The sequence below is a fragment of the Narcine bancroftii genome, chromosome 6, assembly GCF_036971445.1.
Source record: "Narcine bancroftii isolate sNarBan1 chromosome 6, sNarBan1.hap1, whole genome shotgun sequence".
In the NCBI taxonomy this organism is placed as follows: Eukaryota; Metazoa; Chordata; class Chondrichthyes; order Torpediniformes; family Narcinidae; genus Narcine; species Narcine bancroftii.
This window is the reverse complement of record NC_091474.1, coordinates 39,155,587-39,180,218: the sequence shown is the minus strand read 5'-3', so window position 1 is coordinate 39,180,218 and position 24,632 is coordinate 39,155,587. Positions and strand designations below refer to the sequence as shown.

The 24,632-nt window shown below is 39.3% G+C and overlaps 1 protein-coding gene across 8 annotated transcripts in view; it reads left to right on the top strand.

The window, feature by feature from the left end:
* Window positions 1–24,632, top strand: part of sycp2 (synaptonemal complex protein 2) — a 328,877-nt gene that overhangs the window by 56,264 nt on the left and 247,981 nt on the right. For all 8 annotated transcript variants that reach the window (XM_069884683.1, XM_069884685.1, XM_069884690.1 and 5 more), the window contains 2 exons: window positions 4,130–4,215; window positions 10,479–10,567. In XM_069884683.1, coding sequence (XP_069740784.1) covers window positions 4,130–4,215; window positions 10,479–10,567 — 175 coding nt within the window. The remainder of the gene's footprint in view (window positions 1–4,129; window positions 4,216–10,478; window positions 10,568–24,632) is intronic.

Genomic DNA, 24,632 nt, shown 5'->3' with positions numbered 1-24,632 from the left:
AAAAGAGACCATTAAAAATAGTTGGGAGAGAGAAATAAAGGAAGGCAGCAACCCATTTTATGGATGTTAAAACTTAAGTGTTTGTTTTATGTTTGGATATAATATTTAAATTACACTATTACAGCACTTTAGTTCAGTTTAAGAGGTCATATCACATTATACCTGATAGTATTTTTCTGTGAGTAGTCTTAGAGGTAATGTGTAACGTATAAACTTTTGTAACAGTAGAAGGGCAAAAGCAATTACTGAGAGTGGCTTCACAGGTAGATAGGGTTCTAAAGAGAGCTTTTGGCATATTGGCCTTAATAAATCAATGTATAATAGTGTAGGAGTTGGGTGTTGTAGTAAGACCTTGATGAGGCTAAATTTGGAATATTGTGTGCATTTATGGTCACTTAACTACAGGAAAGATATCAATAAGATTTAAAAAATGCAGAGAAGATTTACTAGGATTTTTCTAGGATGGGGATAGAGCTTACTTTCTTAAGACACCACCTCTTGTAGATGTCCTTGATGGAGTGCGGGCAGCTGCCCATGATGTCATTGGCCGAGTTAACAACACTGGAGTTTTTTTTCCCTGTCCTGTGCATTGGCACCTACATACCAGATAGTGATGCAATGAGACAGAATGCTCTCCACAGTGCCCCTGCAGAAATTTTCAAGAGTCTTTAGTGACATACTAAATCTCAAACTCCTCTAAGTATAACTGCTAGCAAGCCTTTTTCGTGATTGCATCGGCATGGAGGCCCCAGGACAGATCCTCAGAGATGTATTATCTGTCATGTTCTTTTCATGTGATTATTTGAACAGTAATAATTTAGGATGGATCTTGGTGGTGATACTATGTATTTTTTTGTATGATATGGATAAGGCTTATAAATGGTGACGCTGATATTATAACTTGTCTAGTAGTGTGGCTGACTCTTTAATGTAATAGTTTAAATATCAAATTTTAGGAAGAAGTAAATTAAAAAAAAAACCCAAGCATCTAGCAGTTAATACTTTCATCTTGGAAGGTAAAGTTATCTCTCTCACTGAAGTTGGTAGGTTGGACAGATTATCTCCATGTTTGCCTTTAAAAATCACGATTATTTGTAATGTATGCTCTATCAAAGAATCCCTGGGGGGGGGGGCGTGGCAAGATGGCGTAAGGATCAGACGTGCCTTCCAGTCCTCTCCTGACTCTATCTTATTGTTTTGTCTAGAAATGCCCGTTAAAATTCTTTAAAAGTTTAGTCAGTGCTGTTAATTTAACTTATGATGGTACAATTGGTGAAAAAGAGCAAAAAAAAATGACAACAGATCATCAAAAAACTACATTTTCCAAAAGTTCAAGTTTTGGAGCCTACCTGCAGGAAAGACACCGGGACTCAGCGTGAAATGGATCCCAGGAGAGAGGTACAGTGTTCGGATGTAGAGCTCTATGTTACATCGGTAGAGCCCCCTAAAGAGGGCGCCAAACAGCCTTTAGAACAAAGAGTTACTCAAAGGCATTTGTCAACTGTAGAGGTGGCGCTGCAAACTGCACCGCTTGAGATAGAAGAACCTATACAACTTGATGTACTGGGAGAACTTAATACATTATGGACTGGGGAAAACCCCGGCCAGCGTCCTCCAGTACTGCTGGAGAGGCTGTGGCTGGGGTTTCCACACGCAGTCATACTACAAGGAAGGCAACCAGAATGAAGGAAGAAACAGAAGATCCTTTGGTTATGCAGAAGAAGCAGGAATCTGTTGAGCCTAAATCTCTTCCAATTGAAAAGATTTTTGTGAATCTTGAATCTAAATTATCTTATACAATGCAGGGATTATCCAAGATTATGACTGAACTTGGTACTAGGTTTAATACTCTGGTGAAAATACATTCTCAACAGATGGCTGAGTTTGGAGCTTTTAAGCTTGAAGTGAGGGATAAATTTAATTCGTGTGAAGAAGATATAGACGAAATACGGGATCAAGTTTTTGATGTGACCAAAATGGTCGAAGACTTACAAACTCAAAATAAAAATTTGGTGAAAAAGATTGATTATTTGGAAAACCAATCCAGATGGAACAATATAAAGATTATTGGTTTGCTAGAAGGTATGGAGGGACCAGACGCCAGAAAATTTTTTACTGAATGGATTCCGCAGGTGCTGGGTCAAGAACATTTCCTGGAAGGTATAATACTGGAACGTGCTCCCAGAGCCTTGCGTAGAAGACCTATTTCAGGTCAAAGTCCAAGACCTGTTTTGGTTCGTTGCTTGAATTATTACGACAGAGAAATAATTTTACGAGTGGCTATTAGAAATGCACAACAGAGAAAATCACCCTTGATGATTCAAAATAATCGAGTTTTCTTCTATGCGGATTTGAGTCAAGAAGTTATGTTCCAACGACGGGAATTCAATCCTGCTAAAGAGTTGTTGTGGAAGAAAGGTTATAAGGCAACCTTTAGATATCCAGCTTTTTTGAAGGTTTTTCAAGATGGTTACCAACCAAAGTTCTTTGATTCTCCAAAGGAAGCTATAGCATTTGCTCAAGAGCTGCCAATTACTCAGTTTTAACAGAGACATAGTCCGCCGCAATCTCTAAGGAGACAAGAGATGGAAGAAAAGAGCCGTGCTCCAAGAAGGAATGGTTGTAATGATGACTCGGCAGTTGGAGCTGATTAAAAGAAGAGTTGTCCTTTTTTTTTCTAATGTTTTTTTTAAAAAAAAGGGATATTAAATAATGATGATGTTAGTTTAAGATGAAGTGAGAGTTGGGGGAGAGAACTGGATAGGCACTATTTCCTGAAAGTCATCTGCTACGTGTGAGTTATCTCACACCCATTTTTTTTGGGAGTTACTGCATTGCGCAGTTTAGACGGGAGAGGGTATTTTTAACCTCCTACCCGTTTTTTTTCCCTTTTTTTGTATTATTAGATTAAAGAGTGAAGGGGTTTTTTTGTTTAAATATAAAAAAAGCATAAGAAAGTATTTGATTGTTTAAAAAACTAAAAATTGATGTTTTTTTATAAAGTTTATTCAGTAGATAAGGAATATCTGAAATTTAAATGTGAATGCGATGGATAAGTTTTTAAAAAATTTTTTCTTTAACTTTAAGGTGAAAGGAGTGGTAATTCTGGTGTATATTATTTTGCTATTTTAGTTATAGAACGAAGGGAATAATGGTGAAAGTTATAAATTGAATTGTACAATTCTTAATGAGGCTTGAATTTTGTTTGTGGTTTGTGCTCCATTTGTTGAAGATAATAGATTTCGTTGTAGATGTGTTTTTATTATTTGGATATCTGAATTTTAACGTAATGATTGGGGATATTTAAATGTGGTATTGGAGCTTTTATTGGATAACTATTCAAGAGTAAAAGGGAAAAATGGTGGAAGAGTACTAAAATTGAATTGTACAATGCTTAATGAGGTTTGAATTTTGTTTGAAGATGGTGGTTTATGTGACTATATGATGATAGATGTGAAGTTAGTTGATATTTGGTGAAGGTTTATCTCTATAGAGAGTTTTTTTTCATCTTTTTCATGCTACAATTTTTTTTAAGAATTGATTATTGTTTAAGAATTTTTGATAGATAATGTTACTAACTTTACTAATTTTTTTATATTAAGTTTGAATTAAATATATGTTTCATCTTAACTCCGTTTGTTAAATATATGCATTTAAGCTTGATTTAAATATGTTTTTTAAGTCTGATATCTTAGTATTAATTACTTTTCTTTTTGTTAGTATTTTAATCAGTTATTTTTTTTTGTAAGTGGGTTTTTTTCCTCACATATATTATTAACTTTATTAATTCTTCACTCTTTATTTTTGGGGGGGAAAGGGGGGGTTGGACTAATTTGAGTTGGGTTATTAATGTGTAATAATTATTGGGGAGGGTATAGTTTATTTAGATTACTGATACTGTATTGTAATTTTATTATTTTATTCTTAATTTTTTTTAATGTAATCCTATATGTTATTCATGTTATAAAATCTTAAATAAAGTTTAAAAAAAAGAATCCCTTATTCAATTTCAAGTGCCTTTTTAAAGAGTAAAATCAAAAAGGGATCTCAGGGTAGTTATGGTGACTTGTAGAGTCTTTAAGTCTCTGGAGTGTTCAGAATGTGCATTTAATATTATTTATTCCAACAGGAAGATGTCAGGTGCTTGATATGTTTCTCCATCGCATAGGCTCTCTAGTGACTGATGATCATGTTAATGTTTACATTCAAGAAGAGGTAAGATACAATAGACAGAAATTGTTACATTATATATTTATTAGCCAGAATCTCTAAACTAAAAAAAGGTATATTAATGAGACTTGGTGTAATGATGAGGATTGGGGATGCCGTGATGTTGTTTCTTGGCAGCAATATTGAGCAAAAGACCCAAGAAAGAAATTGGATAGGTTGCAGAGCAGAAGGGAATAATAGGCAAAATAATAATGAGCATTTTTATATCGAAAGTATAATGACCTGGAATTTGCTGTCTGAAAGGATAATGGAAGCAGAGTCAATCAAGGCTTTCAAAAAGGTAATTGAGAAATATAATACCCAATCCAGTCTGCAGAGGACTGACCGCAAAGTTTGACGATAAACAGGAATGGACAAAAAAAGTCAAATGATCTCCCAAGCCTGAACAATTTCATAGATCTCACAGTTCAGTTTAAGTCTTGTTTCAGTGTGAGTATGCTTTAATGAGTTAGAATTTTCTGAAAGTGATGTACAAATATAGTTGCATGCTAATTGTGATAATTGATTTCAGTGGTAAATAGATAAATTTAAAAACCAAGAAGGAGAAATAGGAAGGGTAATGGGATTAGCAGGGGAAAATTGGTATTTTTGCTGAAATAAAAATGACTCAAGATGCTTCATAGAAACATTGCTATCAGGCAAAAATTGCTACTAAATCACAAAGAAATATGAGATCCAAAGCTTATTAGGGAGGCATATTTAAGAGCATTGTAACAGGGAAGAGGAGGGAACCTTCAGGACGCGAGTTCCAGTGCAAGGGTAACTGAAGACATATATACCAATTGTGGAGTGTTTAATAGCTGATGTGCAGAAGGCCAGAATTTAAGGAATGTGATTATTACATAGTATTGGAGGACATGTGTCGAAGATCACTATCAATCTTCCTTCCAGGTCCTAGTTACTCTGAGCACAGGGGCACTACAAGGCTGTGTGCTCAGCCCACTCCTGTTCATGTTACTGACCTACGACTGCATCACCAGATCCAGCTCCAAAAGAGTCATCGTTGGCAAATGACAACTACAATTAACCACATCAACACAACTATGAGTCGCACTATAGAGAAGGGGTGGAAAATCTCGTGAAATGATGTGAGAATAACAACCTGAGTTTCAACATGAATAAGATGAAGGAGATGATCATGTTCTTCAGGAATTACTCCTTTCACTACACATCAATAGCTCGGTAGTGGAGAGAGTAGAGAGCACCAGGTTCCTTGGAGTCCACTTAATGTGACCTATCATGAACACACATCTCACTTGTTAGGAAGGTGCAACGGTGACCAATTCCTGAGAAGACTGAAGCAGTAATGCTACTGGCCATGATCATGTCAACCTTCTACAGGAGCTTTACTGTGAGTGTCCTGGTGGAGTGCATCACAATGCTGTTGACAACTCGATTGGAGGTCAATCCACAGGACGATATAAGTGACAGAGAGGATCACTGGGGTAACTTTTCCCCTTACCCCCCACCCCCATATTTATGTAATCTTCTGGGATTGTGTGAAGAGGGCACACAAAACTCTCGATCCTCGCACAGAGCATCTTTCAACTACTTCCGTTGGGAAGGAGATAAGGAGCATCAGCACCACCAGACTGAGAAACAGCTTCTTGCAGGCAGTGAGAATGCTGAACAACCAAAGGAACAGCTCACACTAACTATCTGAGACTCTAATCTTGTACTTTTGCAATTGGATGAAAATAAATCTGAACTTAATCAAGTTGTATAAATCAATATCTGTCTAAACTAGACAGACCTACACATTCTAGAGAGGCTGTTGAGTGACTTGAAGACTATGAATTTAAAATTCCATAATACTGCTAGAGCAGGAGCTGCTTACCAAGCATAGAGATGAATGAGTTAATGAACTTGATGTTCATTAGGGTACAGGTTGCACAGGTTTGCACTAAATGAAGTATTTTGGTGCATAGGACATTGTCCAGGAGACCATTAAAATATTCTTGACTATAGGTGCTAAAAAGCATGGAGCAGTAAGTTCACTCAGGTAAGTGAGGAGATGTGTGGTTACCAAAGTGGAGGAATGCAGTTTTGGTAACGAGAGTATGGGATGGTTGCTCAGCTCATCAAATACAATGTCACGATAGTGGACATTTGGGTTTTAGCTGCATTCATTTACAGGAGAGGATTGGGATTGGATATAGTTACTCCAGTCTTCAAAATCCTAATGAAAAAATAATGAAATTTTGACCTAAGTGAAATCTCTTCAGGTTGGAGGCCTTGGCCACTGGTGTGTAGTAGGAATCTCTGCTGGGTCCACTGTTGTATCTAATTCTCTGCATATTAATAAATTGAGTGACATTGTAATTAACATGGTTTGTCAGTTTGTGGATGACACCAAAATTGGTAGAGGTGGAAAGTAAAGAATGTTATCTATCTTTACAATAAGAACTAGATCATTTGGGGAAGTGAGCCAAGGAATGGTAAATTAAATTTAAATAATTTTCAGGTGATACATTTTGTTAAGTCTAATCAGAGCAAGACTTACACACTATATGATGGGGCCCTGGATAACGTCATGGAACAGAGAAATCTAGGGGTACAGGTATGCAGTTCCCTGAAAGTCATGACACAGAATATAGGGAGGTGAAGAAGGCATTTGGCATGCCTCCTTCATTGGTAGGGGCATCAAGTACAGAAGTTGGGATGGCAGGTTACAATTTTACAAGATATTGACGAGACTTAGAAAATTGGATGAGGTTGTGATTGCTCATTTATAGCTCGAAATAACACACTGGAAAGGGTGCAATAAAAATTCACGGAGATGTTGGGACAAGAGAGCTTTATTTGTGTGGAGAGACTCGTTAGGCTAGAAGTTCTCTTCCAAGAGTGCAGGAGGCTGAGAGGTCCTTTTAGAGGTATATAAAACCATGAGGGGCTTTGTTAAGGTAAATAGTCATTGCCTTTTTCCCAGGGTAAGAAAGTCTAAAACTCGAGGGTATAGACTTAAGCAGAAAGGAGAAAGGTTTAAAAGGGACCTGAGGAGCATCTTTTTAATGCAGTGGTAGGTATGTGAAAAAAGCTGCCAGAGGAAATGGTAGAACAGATAAAAATGTAACTTATGAAAAGACATTTTGACAGTTATGTGGATTTTTCTTCTTTGGCTTGGCTTCGCGGACGAAGATTTATGGAGGGGTATGTCCACGTCTGCTGCAGGCTCGTGGGTGACTGACAAGTCCGATGCGGGACAGGCAGGCACGGTTGCAGCGGTTGCAAGGGAAAATTGGTGGGTTGGGGTTGGGTGTTGGGTTTTTCCTCCTTTGTCTTTTGTCAGTGAGGTGGGCTCTGCAGTCTTCTTCAAAGGAGGTTGCTGCCCGCTGAACTGTGAGGCGCCAAGATGCACGGTTGGAGGCGATATCAGCCCACTGGGGGTGGTCAATGTGGCAGGCACCAAGAGATTTCTTTAAGCAGTCCTTGTACCTCTTCTTTGTGCACCTCTGTCTCCGTGGCCAGTGGAGAGCTCGCCATATAACACGATCTTGGGAAGGCGATGGTCCTCCATTCTGGAGACGTGACCTACCCAGCGCAGTTGGGTCTTCAGCAGCATGGATTCGATGCTTGCGGACTCTGCCAGCTCGAGTACTTCGATGTTGGTGATGAAGTCATTCCAATGAATGTTGAGGATGGAGCGGAGACAGCGCTGATGGAAGCGTTCTAGGAGCCGTAGGTGATGCCGGTAGAGGACCCATGATTCGGAGCTGAACAGGAGCGTGGGTATGACAACGCTCTGTACACACTGATCTTTGTGTGTTTCTTCAGGTGGTTGTTTTTCCAGACTCTTTTGTGTAGTCTTCCAAAGGTACTATTTGCCTTGGCGAGTCTGTTGTCTATCTCTTTGTCGATCCTTGGATAGGAAAGGTATAAATGAACATATCAAATGGAGGCAAAGGAAATAAGTAGATTCTTTTATTGTCATGTATTAATACACAAATTCATCAATTTTTGCTTGCTGTAAAGGAACACAAAGTTGTGTCAGTAATATAGCCTGGTGCCCCCAACAATAAGAGAAAGAGAGGCAAAAGAGTCCCTTCAAAGACACCGTGGGCCATAGTGTGGAAGTCAGCCCACGCTGTCAGAAAACTCAGCAGAACCATTTAAACTTACAGCAGTATGTTTATTTAGCTTCAGTTACACCATTGGAAGTGAGGAAGTATAAGGAAGAGTTCAGTAACTCTTGCTCTGTACTGAGCTCTCATTCAGTTTGCACAAGTTTCAGACATGATTTTATATAGTAATCTGGGACCAACGTCCATTGTGACTCTGAGCTTTTTGGCTCAAGATGCTTAGTGATGGGCACAAATAATTGATTAATTGGCAGTTAATATTTTTGCTTCTGTCAGCTATCCTACAAGCCAAGTCTTTCAGTAATTTTCTGTTCCTGCTTATCTTCCCTACTATGTGAAATATTGGCAGTTGAAGTCCAGTCTTAAAGACTTCTATTTGTTTTAAGTTGAATATATTTCTTATGATCTTACTTTTGTGCAGCTTTCGCGCAAACAGAGGAACTACTGACATGGTCTTTGCCCTCAGACAGCTCCAAGAAAAGTGCAGAGAACAAAACAAAGGACTCTACATCACCTTTGTTGACCTCACCAAAGCCTTCGACACCGTGAGTAGGAAAGGGCTTTGGCAAATACTAGAGTGCCTCGGATGCCCCCCAAAGTTCCTCAACATGGTTATCCAACTGCACGAAAACCAACAAGGTCGGGTCAGATACAGCAATGAGCTCTCTGAACCCTTCTCCATTAACAATGGCGTGAAGCAAGGCTGCATTCTCGCACCAACCCTCTTTTCAATCTTCTTCAGCATGATGCTGAAACAACCCATGAAAGACCTCAACAATGAAGATGCTGTTTACATCCGGTACCGCACGGTTGGCAGTCTCTTCAATCTGAGGCGCCTGCAAGCTCACACCAAGACACAAGAGAAACTTGTCCGTGAACTACTCTTTGCAGACGATGCCGCTTTAGTTGCCCGTTCAGAGCCAGCTCTCAGCGCTTGACGTCCTGTTTTGCGGAAACTGCCTAAATGTTTGGCCTGGAAGTCAGCCTGAAGAAAACTGAGGTCCTCCTTCAGCCAGCTCCCCACCATGATTACCAGCCCCCCCACATCTCCTTCGGGCACACAAAACTCAAAACGATCTACCAGTTTACCTATCTCGGCTGTACAATTTCATCTGATGCAAGGATCGACAACGAGATAGACAACAGACTCGCCAAGGCAAATAGCGCCTTTGGAAGACTACACAAAAGAGTCTGGAAAAACAACCAACTGAAAAACCTCACAAAGATTAGCATATACAGAGCCGTTGTCATACCCACACTCCTGTTCGGCTCTGAATCATGGGTCCTCTACCGGCATTACCTACGGCTCCTGGAATGCTTCCACCAGCGTTGTCTCCGCTCCATCCTCAACATTCATTGGAGCGACTTCATCTCCAGCATTGAAGTACTTGAGATGGCAGAGGCCGACAGCATCGAATCCACACTGCTGAAGATCCAACTGCGCTGGGTAGGTCACGTCTCCAGAATGGAGGACCATCGCCTTCCCTAGATCGTGTTATATGGCGAGCTCTCCACTGGCCACCGAGACAGAGGTGCACCAAAGAAAAGGTACAAGGACTGCCTAAAGAAATCTCTTGGTGCCTGCCACATTGACCACTGCCAGTGGGCTGATCTCGCCTCAAACCGTGCATCTTGGCGCCTCACAGTTCAGCGGGCAGCAACCTCCTTTGAAGAAGACCGCAGAGCCCACCTCACTGACAAAAGACAAAGGAGGAAAAACCGAACACCCAACCCCAACCAACCAATTTTCCCTTGCAACCGCTGCAACCATGTCTGCCTGTCCCGCATCGGACTTGTCAGCCACAAACAAGCCTGCAGCTGACGTGGACATTACCCCTCCATAAATCTTCGTTCGCGAAGCCAAGCCAAAGAAGAAAGAAGAAGACTTTTGTGCAGCTAATGTTCTTTCCTTATCAACAGAAAAGCCTGCAGACTGTGAGTTACGTGACAGAACATAGCTTCTTTGTTCTACTTCTAAGGCAACAGCCCCATAATCATTTGCATTCTATGTTGGCCAACTTTTCCCAGAATCCTTGACAATGCCACAATTCTCTACATTAGGGCCTGTTTCCATTGCTGTAAAACTCTATTTTAAAAGATTGTATTGCCAAAGTTTTCCAAAGGTTAACAAACATCTGTTGTTAGCTCTGAGTTTGTTTCTAAATGCAGGCTATTAGGAAGATGAACATGATTCTTAATACGATGTCACGTGAGGATAGAAAAGGGATCCAATTATCTTCCAAAATGCAGCTTCTGATGTAAGTAATTAAGCATACTGTGTCTTCTAGTTTATGAAATTTCTGGCATCTATGAAATGTAAAAGAGTATTTAGCTCCAACAGTATAGTGCACTCATCTTACATACTAATAGATTCTGTGAATTTAACTTTTGTACAATTCCATTTCAGTAGCATTTTATTCTTTGATGTGCCAATTAGAATTGTACAGACTACATTGTAGTTCAAATTACTGCAAAAGAGAAACATCACAAGTAATGGAACATTACTGGGGAAGAGATTTTGTATGTTTTGGGCTGCTTACGATATTTTAGTTTAATTTTATTCATATACTCTTGGCCCAGGTAATTAATTGAAATAATGAAAGTAACATTGTTTTTTTTCCTGGAAAATTATCAGTACATGACCTGTTTTCTATATTTTAGTCTTCTATCGTTCTATGTGATTAGTTGTGCCAAATCTGTCTTGAGCAGGGAGTTCATACATGTTTGTACTGATGGTTTGGTCAGAGTATTTAATCATGGTCTTAGTATACAAATAACATGTGTTTTGTATGTGCACTGTTTAATTAAGTGATATATAGTTAACAATTATTGTAATCCTATATATGCACTTCCCATCAATTTATTTGCAAATGATGTCAGGGTTGCAACCAATGAAGAACCACTAAGCCCAGATCACTGTTCTGCACTGAGAGAGGCCTGCTGCAGCTGCGGTAATGGCAGTGTAACCACTGGTGTGTGCCCAAGAGGAGATGGAAGTGGAGACGTTCTATTGCCCATTTGTTGCACCAACAGTCTTATACAGGTTATAAACAGCCTGTAAAACAGGGCCAGCAGTGTGTTTTTTTTTCAACACTGGAGAACTCATTGAGGTCTTTGTCCAGGTTGGCAGTACCCATGCATGGCAGCCCAGATCATCAGACATTGGGGAGGCAGTGAACCAGCATAGGGAACCATAGTGAGAGAACATTGCTCCGAGAAGAAGAAGCCTGGGAAGAAGAGGACCCTACAGAGTAGAAGACTACAGCAGCAGACTAACAAGAACTTCTATGCTGCTGGCTGCCCATGGGTTGCTGGTGACTGGTTTGTGGGAACCAGGTATCAGGACCAGGATTTGAAGGGTGGTGGTGGCAAGCAAAGTCCCTGAAGGGGCTTGGGCATTAACAACTTTGGTTTGAAACCTGGAGCTGAGGAGGGTAATTTGGATGCCTGGAGCTCAGATTCACTGCTGAAACAGACAGGAAGATGTGCAATTACAGACATTACAGGAGCATGGAAAGCAGTGGAATTGGAATAGGTGGTGGGATCCACCACACTCTATCAGTCCTATATCTACTCTTGCCTCCTTTTTTTGGTCTTTTGCCTCTTTTTTTGCTTTTTAGTGATTTTTGATACTATTTTCTGGCTTCCTTTCAGTTAATTGTCTCTTTTTTAATGACCCTAGTTGTCTTCTGCATGCTTTTAAAAGCGTTCCAGTGCTTTATCTTCCCACTAATTTTTTTTGCTTCCTTGTATGCCTTTTCTTTTGCCTTTGGATTTGACTTTTCTTATCAATCCCAGTTGTGTCAATTTTCTATTCAAATATTTCTTCTTTGTTGGTATAGTACCTGTCCTGCATTTACCTTATTTCTCACATAAACTCCAGCCATTGCTGCTCTGCTGTTCTCCATGCTCGTGTGGCTTTCTAATTAACTTTTGTCAGTTCCCCTCTCATAGCTCTGTAGTCCCCTTTATTCCACTGGTGTACTGACACCTCTGATTTTAGTTTCTCCCTCTCAGGGAAAATTCTGTCATATTATGATCACTGCCTCTGAAGGGTTCCCTTACCTTCAGCTCCCTTATCATCTCTGGTTCATTACATAATACCCAATCTGGAAATACCATTTAACTGGTCGGCTTAGCCACAAGCTGTGGACATTCTCTCTCTTGAGATCCAGTCCCAATGTAGTTTTCTTAATCTTACTGCATGTTAAAATCCCAGTGACTAACATAACATTGCTCTTCTGAAACACCTTTTCTATTTGCGATGTAATTTGTTGTCTACATCCTGGCTACTGTTTGGAGGCCTGCCAATAGTGTCTTTTAACTGCCAACAATATCTTTTTACTCTTTTCTTAACTCAACCTACAATGATTCAATACCTTATTTTTCTATGTCAACTCTTTCTTGTGATTTAATTGTATTCTTTACCAACCCCCTACTTAGAATCAGAATTTAGTGCCATAATCAAGTCACAAAATTCATTGTTTTGTACCAGCATCACAATGCAAACATTCATATAAACAATCTTACAAAAATAAATAAAAGTAGTGCACAAAAAGACAAAGTAAGACATGTCTTTGGTTCATTGATCATTCAGAAATCTGATAATGTACTATTAAAATGATTATTAAAATAATTTGGAAGTATTAAAGTCAATGTAGAGCTTGTCGAAAGAACCAAAGACTTGTTGATCCAAACCAAGGCTTTTATTAGCAAAAAACAGGAGCTCTTCACAGGTGGCCGACCAGTCCGGAATGATCCGACCTGGCTAGGGACACAACCCTTTAAGGCCCAGACAGTAGGCGTGGCTTAGCTCTCAGCCAATCGCTGTAAGCACAGTCTAGATACAGTAACTATATACACTATATACATTGGTGATAGATCTGTACTATCACAGTCAATTAAAACACAAAATGGAAGCCTCATGTCTGAGAGATTAAGAGGAGGCACCATGAATATGATACAGACTGATACAACCTTCTTAAGCCACCATGGCTTTGCAATGCAGGCAGTGTAGATAATGAATGCACGTTTTTGCTGAATGTGGAGTAAATGTAACTCGGTGTTCTTGTTATTCAACCTTGATACAGGGATATAGGATAGGGGGCAACAAGGGGTATTACTTACCTTATATGCACACTAATGATATAATCTTTTAGTTCGACTAGTTTACTCAAGTGTATAAAAGTTGATGCATCCCTTTGTTGGACGGAAACCCCCCCGGAGACTGCTTTCGAGGCTAAAAGCAGTAAGGGTTCTCTCAGGTTAACTTGGTGTCCAATAAAGAGTTAACTGTATCATTTCTGTGTGCTGTGTTCTTTGCAATGGGAAGCAGCAATTTCAATACAACAATGGCAGCAGGGAAAAAGCTATCCTTGTGTCGCTGATTGCTCGTCTTTACATTCCTGTATCTTTTTCCTGATGGCAGCAGAGTGAAGAGGGCATGGCTTGAGTGGTGGGGTTCCTTGAGGATAGAGGCTGCTTTCTTCAGATACTGCCTCTTGTTGATGTCCTCAATGGATTTGTGATAGTACAGATTCTATCACCAATGTGTATATGTACAGATGGTAGTGTAGGATGACTTTGATTGGCTGACAGTGTAGCCACACCTACTGGCAGGTCTTAAAGGATTGTTCCTAGCCATACCAGGTCTGGCTGGTTGACCTACTTGTGATATGCTCCAGTCTTTTAGTTAATTAAAAACCTTGGTTTGGATCAACAAGTCTGGTTCTTTCGACGCACACGACAGGATTGAAGTCTAGTGCCTGTGATATTTCAGGCCAAGTTAACAACCCTCTAGAATTTTTTCTTGTCCTGAGCATTGGTATCTTGCCAGATGGTGATGCAACCAACCAGAATGCTCTCCATGCAGAAGATTTTGAGAGTCTTCGGTGATGCACTGAATCTTCTCAAACACTTCACAAAATATAGCTGTTGGTAAATCTTCTTTGTAATTGCATAGACATGGAGGCTGCACACCAGATCCTTGGAGCTATTGACACTCAGGAATTTGAAATTCATGACACTCTACACTACTGAGCTCTCGATGAAGACTGTTTTGAATTCTCCTGACTTCTTCCTGAAGCAGCTTAGCTGCTTTTCAATGAACTGTATCCTTGGACATTCAGCCCCTAATGACATCATTCTTTAGGCATGACTCTGTGAAGCCACAACATCATACCTACAATGCCAACCTGTAGCTGTACTACAATATTTACCATGCTATCCTTGGCACCCGTTGGCACGATCTTGTCTCCAATTTGAAGGTCTTGGATCACACAAAGTCACCAGCATTGAGTCCCTGATCATCAGAGCCCAGATGCAGAGGGTGGGATATATCATCAGAATGTAGGATCACCATTTGGCTCGCTAGCTGCTCTGTGGTGAACTGGAGTCTGAAAGGAGACCTCAGGTTGTCCATGCAGGCACTATAAAGGCGCTGTGAAGGAAACTCTATGCTAATGTGACATCCAGCCAAGGGAACTAGAAGCTGCAGCTGCTGACAGAACTCGCTGGTAAGCCCTCTGCTATGAAGCCTACTCCAGATTTGAAGACAGACACTGCCAAAAACTGATGGAAAACAGTGAATGATGAAAAAAAGCAGCAGCCACAGTTATTACAAAAATGGACTTTCGGTGTCCCCATTGTTCTGCATTTCCAGACTTGGACTGCAAAGTCACCTTTGTGTCCACAGATGAACGGCACAATGTGTCTTCGAACCACAGGACTACCTGTACAGTGAGATGTTGAAAGATGTCCGTTAGGCCCTCCTTCAGTTGGACCACACAGTCCTTCAGTACCCAAAAAAGTATGATGGTCCTGCTGCTATGTGTGGGTTCACCCTGAATGGGATCATCCTCACCTCAATCATGGCTCTGCAGGATGCCTATTTTTTTTAATATAATTTTTATTTTTCACAATGTGAACCATATCAAACAAAATATGTACAAATGTTTCTCATTAAATATACACAGTGGCATTTTCTCCCTTTTCCCCCCTTTCCCTCCCTCCCCTCTTCCCAACCCCCTCCAAAACCCATAAATATTCAACATATACAATACAATAAAACCTTAAAACAATAGCTTCACACAAATGAAAATAAACAAGAAAAATGCGTCATCTATTTGTTAAACACTGAATCAAGTCGTTTTGTCTTATCATTTTAGGGGATGGAGGTCCAAGGCAAGTGCTCTCTGTAATGTTCCATGTAAGGTTCCCAAATTTGTTCAAACAATGTGATTTTATTTTTTTAAACTATATGTTATTTTTTCCAATGGAATACATTTATTCATTTCCATGTACCATTGCTGTATTCTCAGGCTCTCTTCCATTTTCCAAGTTGACATTATACATTTTTTTTCTACAGCTAAGGCTATCATAATGAATCTGTTTTGCAATTTATCCAATTTGAGGCCTAATTCTTTACTTCTTATGTTACTTAAAAGAAAGATCTCTGGATTTTTTGATGTTATTTTTTGTGATTTTATTTAATATCTGATTTAGTTCTTCCCAAAATGTATTTACTTTCGTACATGCCCAAATTGCATGTATTGTTGTTCCCATTTCCTTCTTACAGCGAAAACATCTATCTGATAATGTTGGATCCCATTCTTTTAATTTTTGAGGAGAGATATAAAAGCTGTGTAACCAATTATACGGCAACATACGTAACCTTGTGTTTATTGTATTCTTCATAGTCCAGAACATAACTTTTCCCATGGTTTATTCTTTATGTTTAAAACATTTTCCCACTTTTGTTTGGGTTTATAGCTTATTTCATCATTTTCCTTATCTTGCAGCTTAATGTACATGCTCGTTATAAATCTTTTAATTATCATTGTGTTTATAATCACATATTCAAAGCTGCTTCCTTCTGGTAATCTCAATCTGTTTCCCAATTTATCCTTTAAATAAGCTTTCAGTTGATGATATGCAAACATTGTACCATGAGTTATTCCATATGTGTACTTCAACTGTTCAAATGTTAATAAATTATTTACCAAAAAACAATTTTCTATTCTTTTGATTCCTTTTCTCTCCCATTCTCTAAAGCAAAGGTTATCTATTGTGAAAGTGATTAGTGGATTTTGCATCAATAACAATTTTGGTGTTTGGTAATTCATTTTTTTCCTTTCTAAGTGGATCTTCTTCCATATATTAAGTAAATGATGCAATACTTCTGACCTTTTATATTGCACCAACTTTTCATCCCACTTATAAAGTATATGTTTGGGTACGTTCTCCCCTATTTTATCTAGTTCCATCTTAGTCCAGTCTGGTTTTTCCCTTGTCTGGTAAACATCTGATAAATACCTTAATCTATAATAGTTTCTAAAGTTTGGTAACTGCAAACCACCTTGGTTATACCTCTCTAGTAAGTTATTTAATGCTACCCTCGGTTTCCTCCCTTTCCACAAAATGTTCCTTATTATTCTCTTAAGTTTATTAAATAATATTTCTGTTAAGGGAACGTTTGAAATAAGTATTGTATCCTTGAGAACACGTTCATTTTAATGCAGTTTGCCCTCCCTATCAAAGTTAGTGGTAATTTTTTCCAATGTTCAAAGTCTTCCTGCAAATTCTTTATTAGTGACTGATAATTTAGTTTGTACAAGTTGCTTAAGTTATTATCTAGCCTGATACCTAGGTATCGGATTGCTTGTGCTTGCCATTTAAACGGTGATTCTTTTTAAAATTCTGTATAATCTGTATTGCTCATTGACATCTCTTCACTTTTCTTTGCATTGATCTTATACCCTGATATTTCTCCATATTCCTTTAATTTCTTATGTAATTCTTTTATTGATATCTCTGTTGATGTCATCTACAAATAAGCTAATTTTATACTCCTTCTCCTTTATTTTTTTTCCCTTTTATTTTATTTTTGATTCTTCTAGCTCTGCCAAAGGTTCTATTGCTAAGGCAAACAATGAGGGGGATAATGGACATCCTGTCTAGTTGACCTACTTAATTTAAATCGGTTTGATACATATCCATTTACTGCTACCTTCGCCAATGGTCCATTTTACAATGCTTTAATCCAATTAATATATTTTCCTGGAAGTTTAAACTTCTGTAATATTTTAAATAAGTAGTTACACTCCACTCTGTCAAAGGCTTTTTCTGCATCTAAAGCAACAGCTACTGTTAGTTTTTCACTTCCTTGAACTGCATGAATTAGATTAATAAGTTTACAGACGTTATCCGCTGTTCGTCTTTTCTTAATAAATCCAGTTTGATCTTGTTTTACTATTTTTGGTACACATTTGGCCAATCTGTTTGCTAATAATTTCACTATTTTATCTGAGTTGAGTAGAGATATAGGTCTATATGATGCTGGTGTTAATGGATCCTCCCCCATCTTTGGTATTACTGTAATTATTGCTGTCTTACATGAGTCTGGCAAGTTTTGTGTTTCTTCTACCTGATTCATTACTTCCAGGAGAGGAGGAATTAATAACCATCCTCTCCTGGTGTTTTATTGTCTGGCAGCTTTTTAAATGTATCCTGTACTTCCTGTACTTCAAATGGTTTTATCAGTTTGTTTTGTTCCTCTTCTTTCAACTTTGGCAGTTCAAATTTAGCTAAAAACTCCTCTATTTTATCATCTTGCCCCTCATTCTCAGTTTGGTATAATTGTTCATAAAATTCCTTAAAGTTTTCATTAATCTCTGTTGGATTATATGTAATTTGTTTGTCCTTTTTCCTTGATGCCAATACAGTTCTTTTAGCTTGTTCTGTTTTAAGTTGCCATGCCAATATTTTGTGTTTTTTTTCTCCCAGTTCGTAAACTTTTGCTTTGTTTTCATTATTTTCTTCTCCACCTTATAATTTGTAATGTTTTATATTTTATTTTTTTTGTCCACCAATTCTCTCTTTTTCATTATCTCATCTCTTTTTACTAGTACCTTTTCTGTTCTTATTATCTCCCTTTCCAACTGCTCTATTTCCCGATTATAATCCTTTTTCATCTTAGTTACATAACTTATTATCTGTCCTCTAATGAAGGCTTTCATTGCGACCCATAATATAAAATTGTCTTTCATTGATTCTGTGTTTATTTCAAAATATGTTTTAATTTGGCATTCAATAAACTCTCAAAATTCCTGCCTTTTAAGTAGCATGGTGTTTAACCTCCATCTGGATGTCCTCCAGTTATATTGCTAATAACAGGGGTGAATGATCTGATAGTAGTCTAGCTTTATACTCAGTGTCCTAACTCTCCCTTGAATATGGGCTGACAACAAAAACATATCAATCCTTGAGTATGTTTTATGCCTACTTGAATAATATGAATATTCCTTCTCTCTTGGGTGTTGTCTTCTCCATATATCCATAAGTTTCATTTTTTGCATTGATTTAACCATAAATTTGGCTAGTTTATTCTTTTTGCTTGTCTTTTGTCCAGTTTTATCCAACATTGGAATCAAATTAAGGTTAAAATCCCCTCCTATCAATATATTTCCTTGTGTGTCTGCAATCTTCAAAAATAATATCCGGCATAAACTTTTGATCCTCCTCATTAGGTGCATATATATTGAGCAAATTCCAAAATTCTGAGTATATCTGGCACTTTTATCATTATATACCTCCCTGCTGGTTCTATTATTTCCTCCTCTACTTTGATTTGTACATTTTTGTTAACTAATATAGCTACACCTCGAGCTTTTGAATTATATGATGCTGCCGCTGCGTCTCCTACCCAGTCTCTCTTTAATTTGTTATGTTCCACTTCAGTTAGATTCGTTTCCTGCACAAATGCTTTTTCTATTTTTTCTTTCTTCAGTAAATTTAGTAGCCTCTTTTAATTTGATTTTGTATTCCATTAATGTTTATAGTCAACGTGGCCATCTTGTATCTTGCTTACACCTCTTTCCCGCTTCCTCACCACATCCATCCCTCTTTTTCCCATTTTCATCTCTTAGTTTTCCCTTTTTAAACTCAATGTATGAAAACACATTTAAAACAAAATACTCAATTCCCACACCCAATAATACCTTAACCCCAAATGCTTCCCCGCCCCCTCTCTCTGAGTTTCCCCTTATCATTTGCCGGGTAACCACAACTCCCCTTTCCATTTGGATTGCGATCTTGCTCTCAAGTGTCAATTGATTTGCAATGATAGTTATTCCCTCTCCCAATTTCCATGCACCATTGATGGGTCCTACCAACTTGCAATAACAACAAATTACCCAGACCAATTTTTCTCTTATATCATTTACTTCCAATTCTATAGCAGTTTCTCATTCCTCAACATTTTCTTCTCTTTTCCCTATTTCTGTCATGACCAGTTCTAAACTTTGCATTTTATCTTCTGTTCTTTTCATTTTTCTTTTAATTGCACTAAATTCTAATGATAACCATTCTTTTAATTATCTCATTTGTTCTTCAAAAAAGCTTTTGTCTATATTCTGTTCATCTGTTTTACCTTCTATTTCTCTGTGAAGATCTTGGTCTTCTTCTTATTCTGTGTCTGTACCTGTGTTTGTGACGTCTTCTTCTTTGTATCTGTGTCTCTTCTGTTTTTACTGTTGAGTTGCTTACATGTCTTTGTCGGGCCTCCTCTTGCTGGGCCTCTTGCTGTTGGTCCTTCTGTCCTGGGTTACCCGTCTGTTGGGCCTCCTGCCATTGATCTTCTTGTCGATCACCCTGCCATCTTTCTCCCTTGTTTGTTTCCTCATTCCCTCCCCTGCTACCATCCTTATCCTCCAGCTGAGTGCCCTGGCGTCGGGGGTCCCTCAACTGGTGGCATTGTCACTGCCCGCTCCTCTGCTGAGCACATCCCCCACCCCTGTCGATGTTTTCTTTTTCCTTTGATTGTGCACTTTTGTTTGGCTCTGAGAGCCATTTTTGAAGTCCACCGGTCGGGAGGTTGAGACTGCAGGGGAGGCACCAACCTCTGGTATCGGGCGCTCCTCGCCACCACCCTCCCTGTTCCTTCATGCAGGTAAGGCCTTCTTCTTTCTTCTCTGGTGACTTTTTTTTTCTGTTGTTTTTACTTTCTCCTTCCTGGGTGCCATCTTTCTCTTCTCTGTAACTTTATCTTCTATTTCTTATATTTTATATTTTTTGAGCTTTGCCTTTTCCTAACTTTTTTTCTGGAGAGGGCTGGTCTTACCCGACAGCTCCATCACGTGAATCCTCAAGATGTCTATTCTTCAGGGGGAAACAAAGCTTTCTTTGGTGTAACATTGCTTTTCTCATCAAATCATTACTAAAAAGTGTTTGACCTGCAAGGAAGGCAGGCATAATTGTTGCTGACCCACAGGGTTGACAATTTGTCAGTTATCGTTTGAACACCCTGCCATGTGTCTCATGTTGTTGGTGTCACACAGGTGTCCGTGGATTCTCTATGCATTCCCCTGCTTGACCTTCTTGATTGGGACTGGATGGGGAGGGATGATTAGAACAAAGGGAATGTCTATAATAGAGCAAGTTATAATAGCTAGTGGCAGCATGTAAAGTGCATTGGTCTGGGTAATTTGTTGTTATTGCAAGTTGGTAGGACACATCAGCAGGCTAGACTTGTGCTAGCTTTTACAAGAAAAATGGAATTAACATAATATAAAAACAGAAAATGGTGTAAACACTATGCAGGTGAGGTAGAGAAAGGGAAACAGTTACTATTTCAGATGTGGACCCTCTCACCATCCCCAAGAGAAAGGGAAACTAGAATGGTCAAAGTAGCAGCTAAATGTGAGTGAAACAAAGGTAATTATTCTGATAAAGTGTGAGATATTTTTTCCTTACAATAAAGAAATGAGTTATTTTTAAATATCTAGATTAATTAACTAAGCAAACAACATTAAGAACAGAACACACACAGACAGGTCCTCATGTGGAGGCATCCATCTTGAATCTACCCAAGATGCAACAGCTTTCCCAAGATGCCATATACTCCATTTCTGACTCCTCCTGGTGGTAGCATTTTATCACAACATCCCCTTTCCTTGATGTGTTTAATCTAACATGATATATTAATACAGTATTCTTTCAATGTAAAGTTCAACACAAATGTAACACGAACATCAACAGCACAAACCTTTAAGTGTGCAGTTCATTTTCTTCTAGAGATTCAGTCTGTCAGGTGCCTTGACAACTCATGTGGATCTTCTTAACACAGGTGCTTGTATTGGTTCTTCTGGTCCATTACAATTTAGCACTGGTATTGTTACCTCTGTTGCTGTGTAGGCTGAATCCTCTGCATCTGTCTCTTCCTGCAGTATCTCTGGTCTTTTCAGCAGGCTCCTTTGATTCCTCCTCAGTATTTGACCCTCCTCTGTTCTGACAGTGGTGGATCTTGGATTTACTTCCTCCAGAACAGTGGCCTTTTTGTCCCATGTGTTAGAATTTCTGAGTCTCACTATAGCATGTTGTTTCAATGGCCCTAAGCTTCTTGCTGACTTGTCTGGTTCCACACCTGCCTCTGACAGTTTATCTGCCAGAAAGGTGACTCCCTTCACACAAAATTGACATTTTTCTCTGTTTAACTTTAATCCATACTTCTGAATGTGATGTAGCACTTTGATAAACCTCTGCTTGTGTTGTTTTTGGGTGGATCCCCGTAGGATCAGGTCATTCATGTACACACATACCCTATTTATGTCTTCAATGATGTGCTCCGTTGTCCTGTGGAACACTTCTGGAGCTGATGAAATTCCAAAAGGCATCTTCAGACAGGAATATCATCCAAATGGTGTATTTAATGTACCGTATTTTGTGCTATCTTCGTGCAGTTTTATCTCCCAAAAGCCCTGGGATGCATCCAATTTAGTGTAAAACTTTTCACTGGTCATCTCGCTTGTAATTTCATCCCTGGTTGGAATCTGATAATGTTCCCTCTTTATTATTGGCATTCAAGTTTTTTGGGTCTATGCACATACGTAGTTGACAGTTCTTTTAGACACACACATTGAATTCACCCATTCTGTGGGCTCCTCCACTTTCTTCGTGACCCCTAGTGCCATCATTCAGTTGAGTTCCTGCTTGAGCTTTTCTTTTAGTGGCACTGGAACTCACCTCAGGGGATGCAATACTGGATGTGCGTCATCCTTTAACTGTATCTTCTAGATGAATCGTAGAACTCCAAACCCCCTTGTAGATGTCTGAAAATTGATCTATGCTGTCCTGTGCATTGTCACTGTTAATGTGGTACACCCTCTTGACTTAAGTTTTCACATGCTTTGTCACCAAGCAGTGAATAATGTCCATCTGGGACTACTGTGAACCTAAGGTGGTGCTCTTTATCTTTAACTTTCATCTTGAGTTTACATGTACCTTTTGTGTTGATGTTCTGTCCATTGTACACTTTGAGCAGTACAGGATTTGTATAGATGCACGGGTTTATCTTCATTGCCCTGATGTGTTCATAGATCAAATTGGCCTTTGCCCCCTTGTCCAGCTCGAAAGGAATATTTGTTCCATTTGTATGCAATGACACAGTCCACTTATCCTGTTTTTCACTGTTCACTTCTTGCACTACCATGCCCACGAAAAGTGTACCTCTGAGAGTAGTTTCTCTATAGTGTGTACACTTTTACTCATCTTGTATCCTTTTGGAAAAACATTGCTCTGCCTAGAGATTCTGCCCTTTGCAATTATTACAGACTTTTCCATAAGATGGGCATTGCTTTGGTGCATGTTTAGTGCCACATCGTTTGCAATTGAATGTCTCTCCATCTTTTTGTTATTTCCTGTATCCTATTTTTTGTTTGCGTGTGTCAAGACACTGTGGGTACAACTATGCCTTCATTTTCAATGGCTTTTACACTATCACCAAATTTAGTTGTGTGCTGCAGAGCTATTTCACTGGCGTGGCATATCATCACAGCTCCAGCTAAGGTAAGCTCTGTCTCTTCCAGCAATCTCTCTCTCAGTTTCTTATCATTAATTCTGAACACAGTTTAATCACGGATCATTGAATCTTGCAGCCATCCAAAAGTGCATGTTCTTGGTTTTAATTTTAAGTCTGTTAAAAATGTATCAAAGCTCTCTACCTGCAGCTGCATGCACAAGAGAAACACATACCTCTTGAAGGTTTCATTTTTCTTTGGTGAACAATGTTCATCAAACATCTCAATAACCTTATCGAATTTGCTCTGGTCTTCTGCCTCAGTAAAAATAAATGTGTTTTAAAAACCTTTAGAGCTTTAGGTCCTGTCGTGGTAAGTAGCATTGCAATCTTCCGTGTATCCAGTTCGCTATCTATTCCAATTGCATGCAGGTACAGCGTAAATCTTTGTTTAAACAGTCTTTACTTGTGGTCAATATTTCCAATCAATTTTACAGCATCAGGAGATTTTCAGAGTCAGTCACTTTATTGCCATTTTCATGCTCCAAAGTATAAAAACAAAACTGCATTTCCCTGAGCAGTGCCCATAAACACAAGACAAGGCCCAAATCAAAAACAATCTGACAATCAAGACCGAACAAGACAAAACAGTACCAACTAAGACAACCCATGCACGCCACTCAGCCTACCACGGAACCCGCTGCAAATCTACGCACTGCCATCATGAGCAAGCAAAGCAACAAGCATGAACACCAGACAAAACACATTACCAAGTCCTAACAACTTTACCTGCCCAAGAAGCTGCCCTGGATCTCCTCACAGCCATCTTGACCACATTTGTAGTAAGGACACACTAAACAACACAAAATCCACAAGGGACCTTAATTAAAAAATTACCCCCCTCGTTACTGCATAGTGACTACTACAATACAACAATCAGTAGGACCAGTCAACAGTGCTTAATACCGCAACATAATAGTCGGCAAGATCTTAAATGTCAAATACTTCCAGTGCAGACCCGCCATCCAATCAATTGACCCCAAATTTCTGCAGAGTTCAGCAACTTTGCACCATTGTCCAGAAGGGGAAACCCCCACACTGTGTCCAAGGTAGCCATCATTGTTGCAGACTCCCTCCAACACTGCTCTCCAAAATGCCTACTACATCCAGTAGTCCCATTGTCCGTCTGGGCGACCTCACCATTGCACTCCTCCTTTGGTCTCCGTGACATTCTCTAGTCCTGCAGTTCTTCGTGAGAACCTGCATGGAAGGGGTCCTGACTCTCGTCCCTCCAAGCTCCAAACTGGTTGTTCTGCCACTGCTTTCTGAACTCGTTTTCTGTTAGCCGCATCTCGCATCACATCCCTTTCCTCGGCCACCAATGCCACCCAGCACCAAGGACTGGAGGCCCGCTTCTGCAGCAGTGGGCCAGTTTATCAGCAATGCCAGCTGACCTCACCTCAAGGTATCCCGGTCCTGCTGTTGGGTTCTAGGTGTTCCTCAATATTCCAATTGTCCAGTCCTCCTGCTTG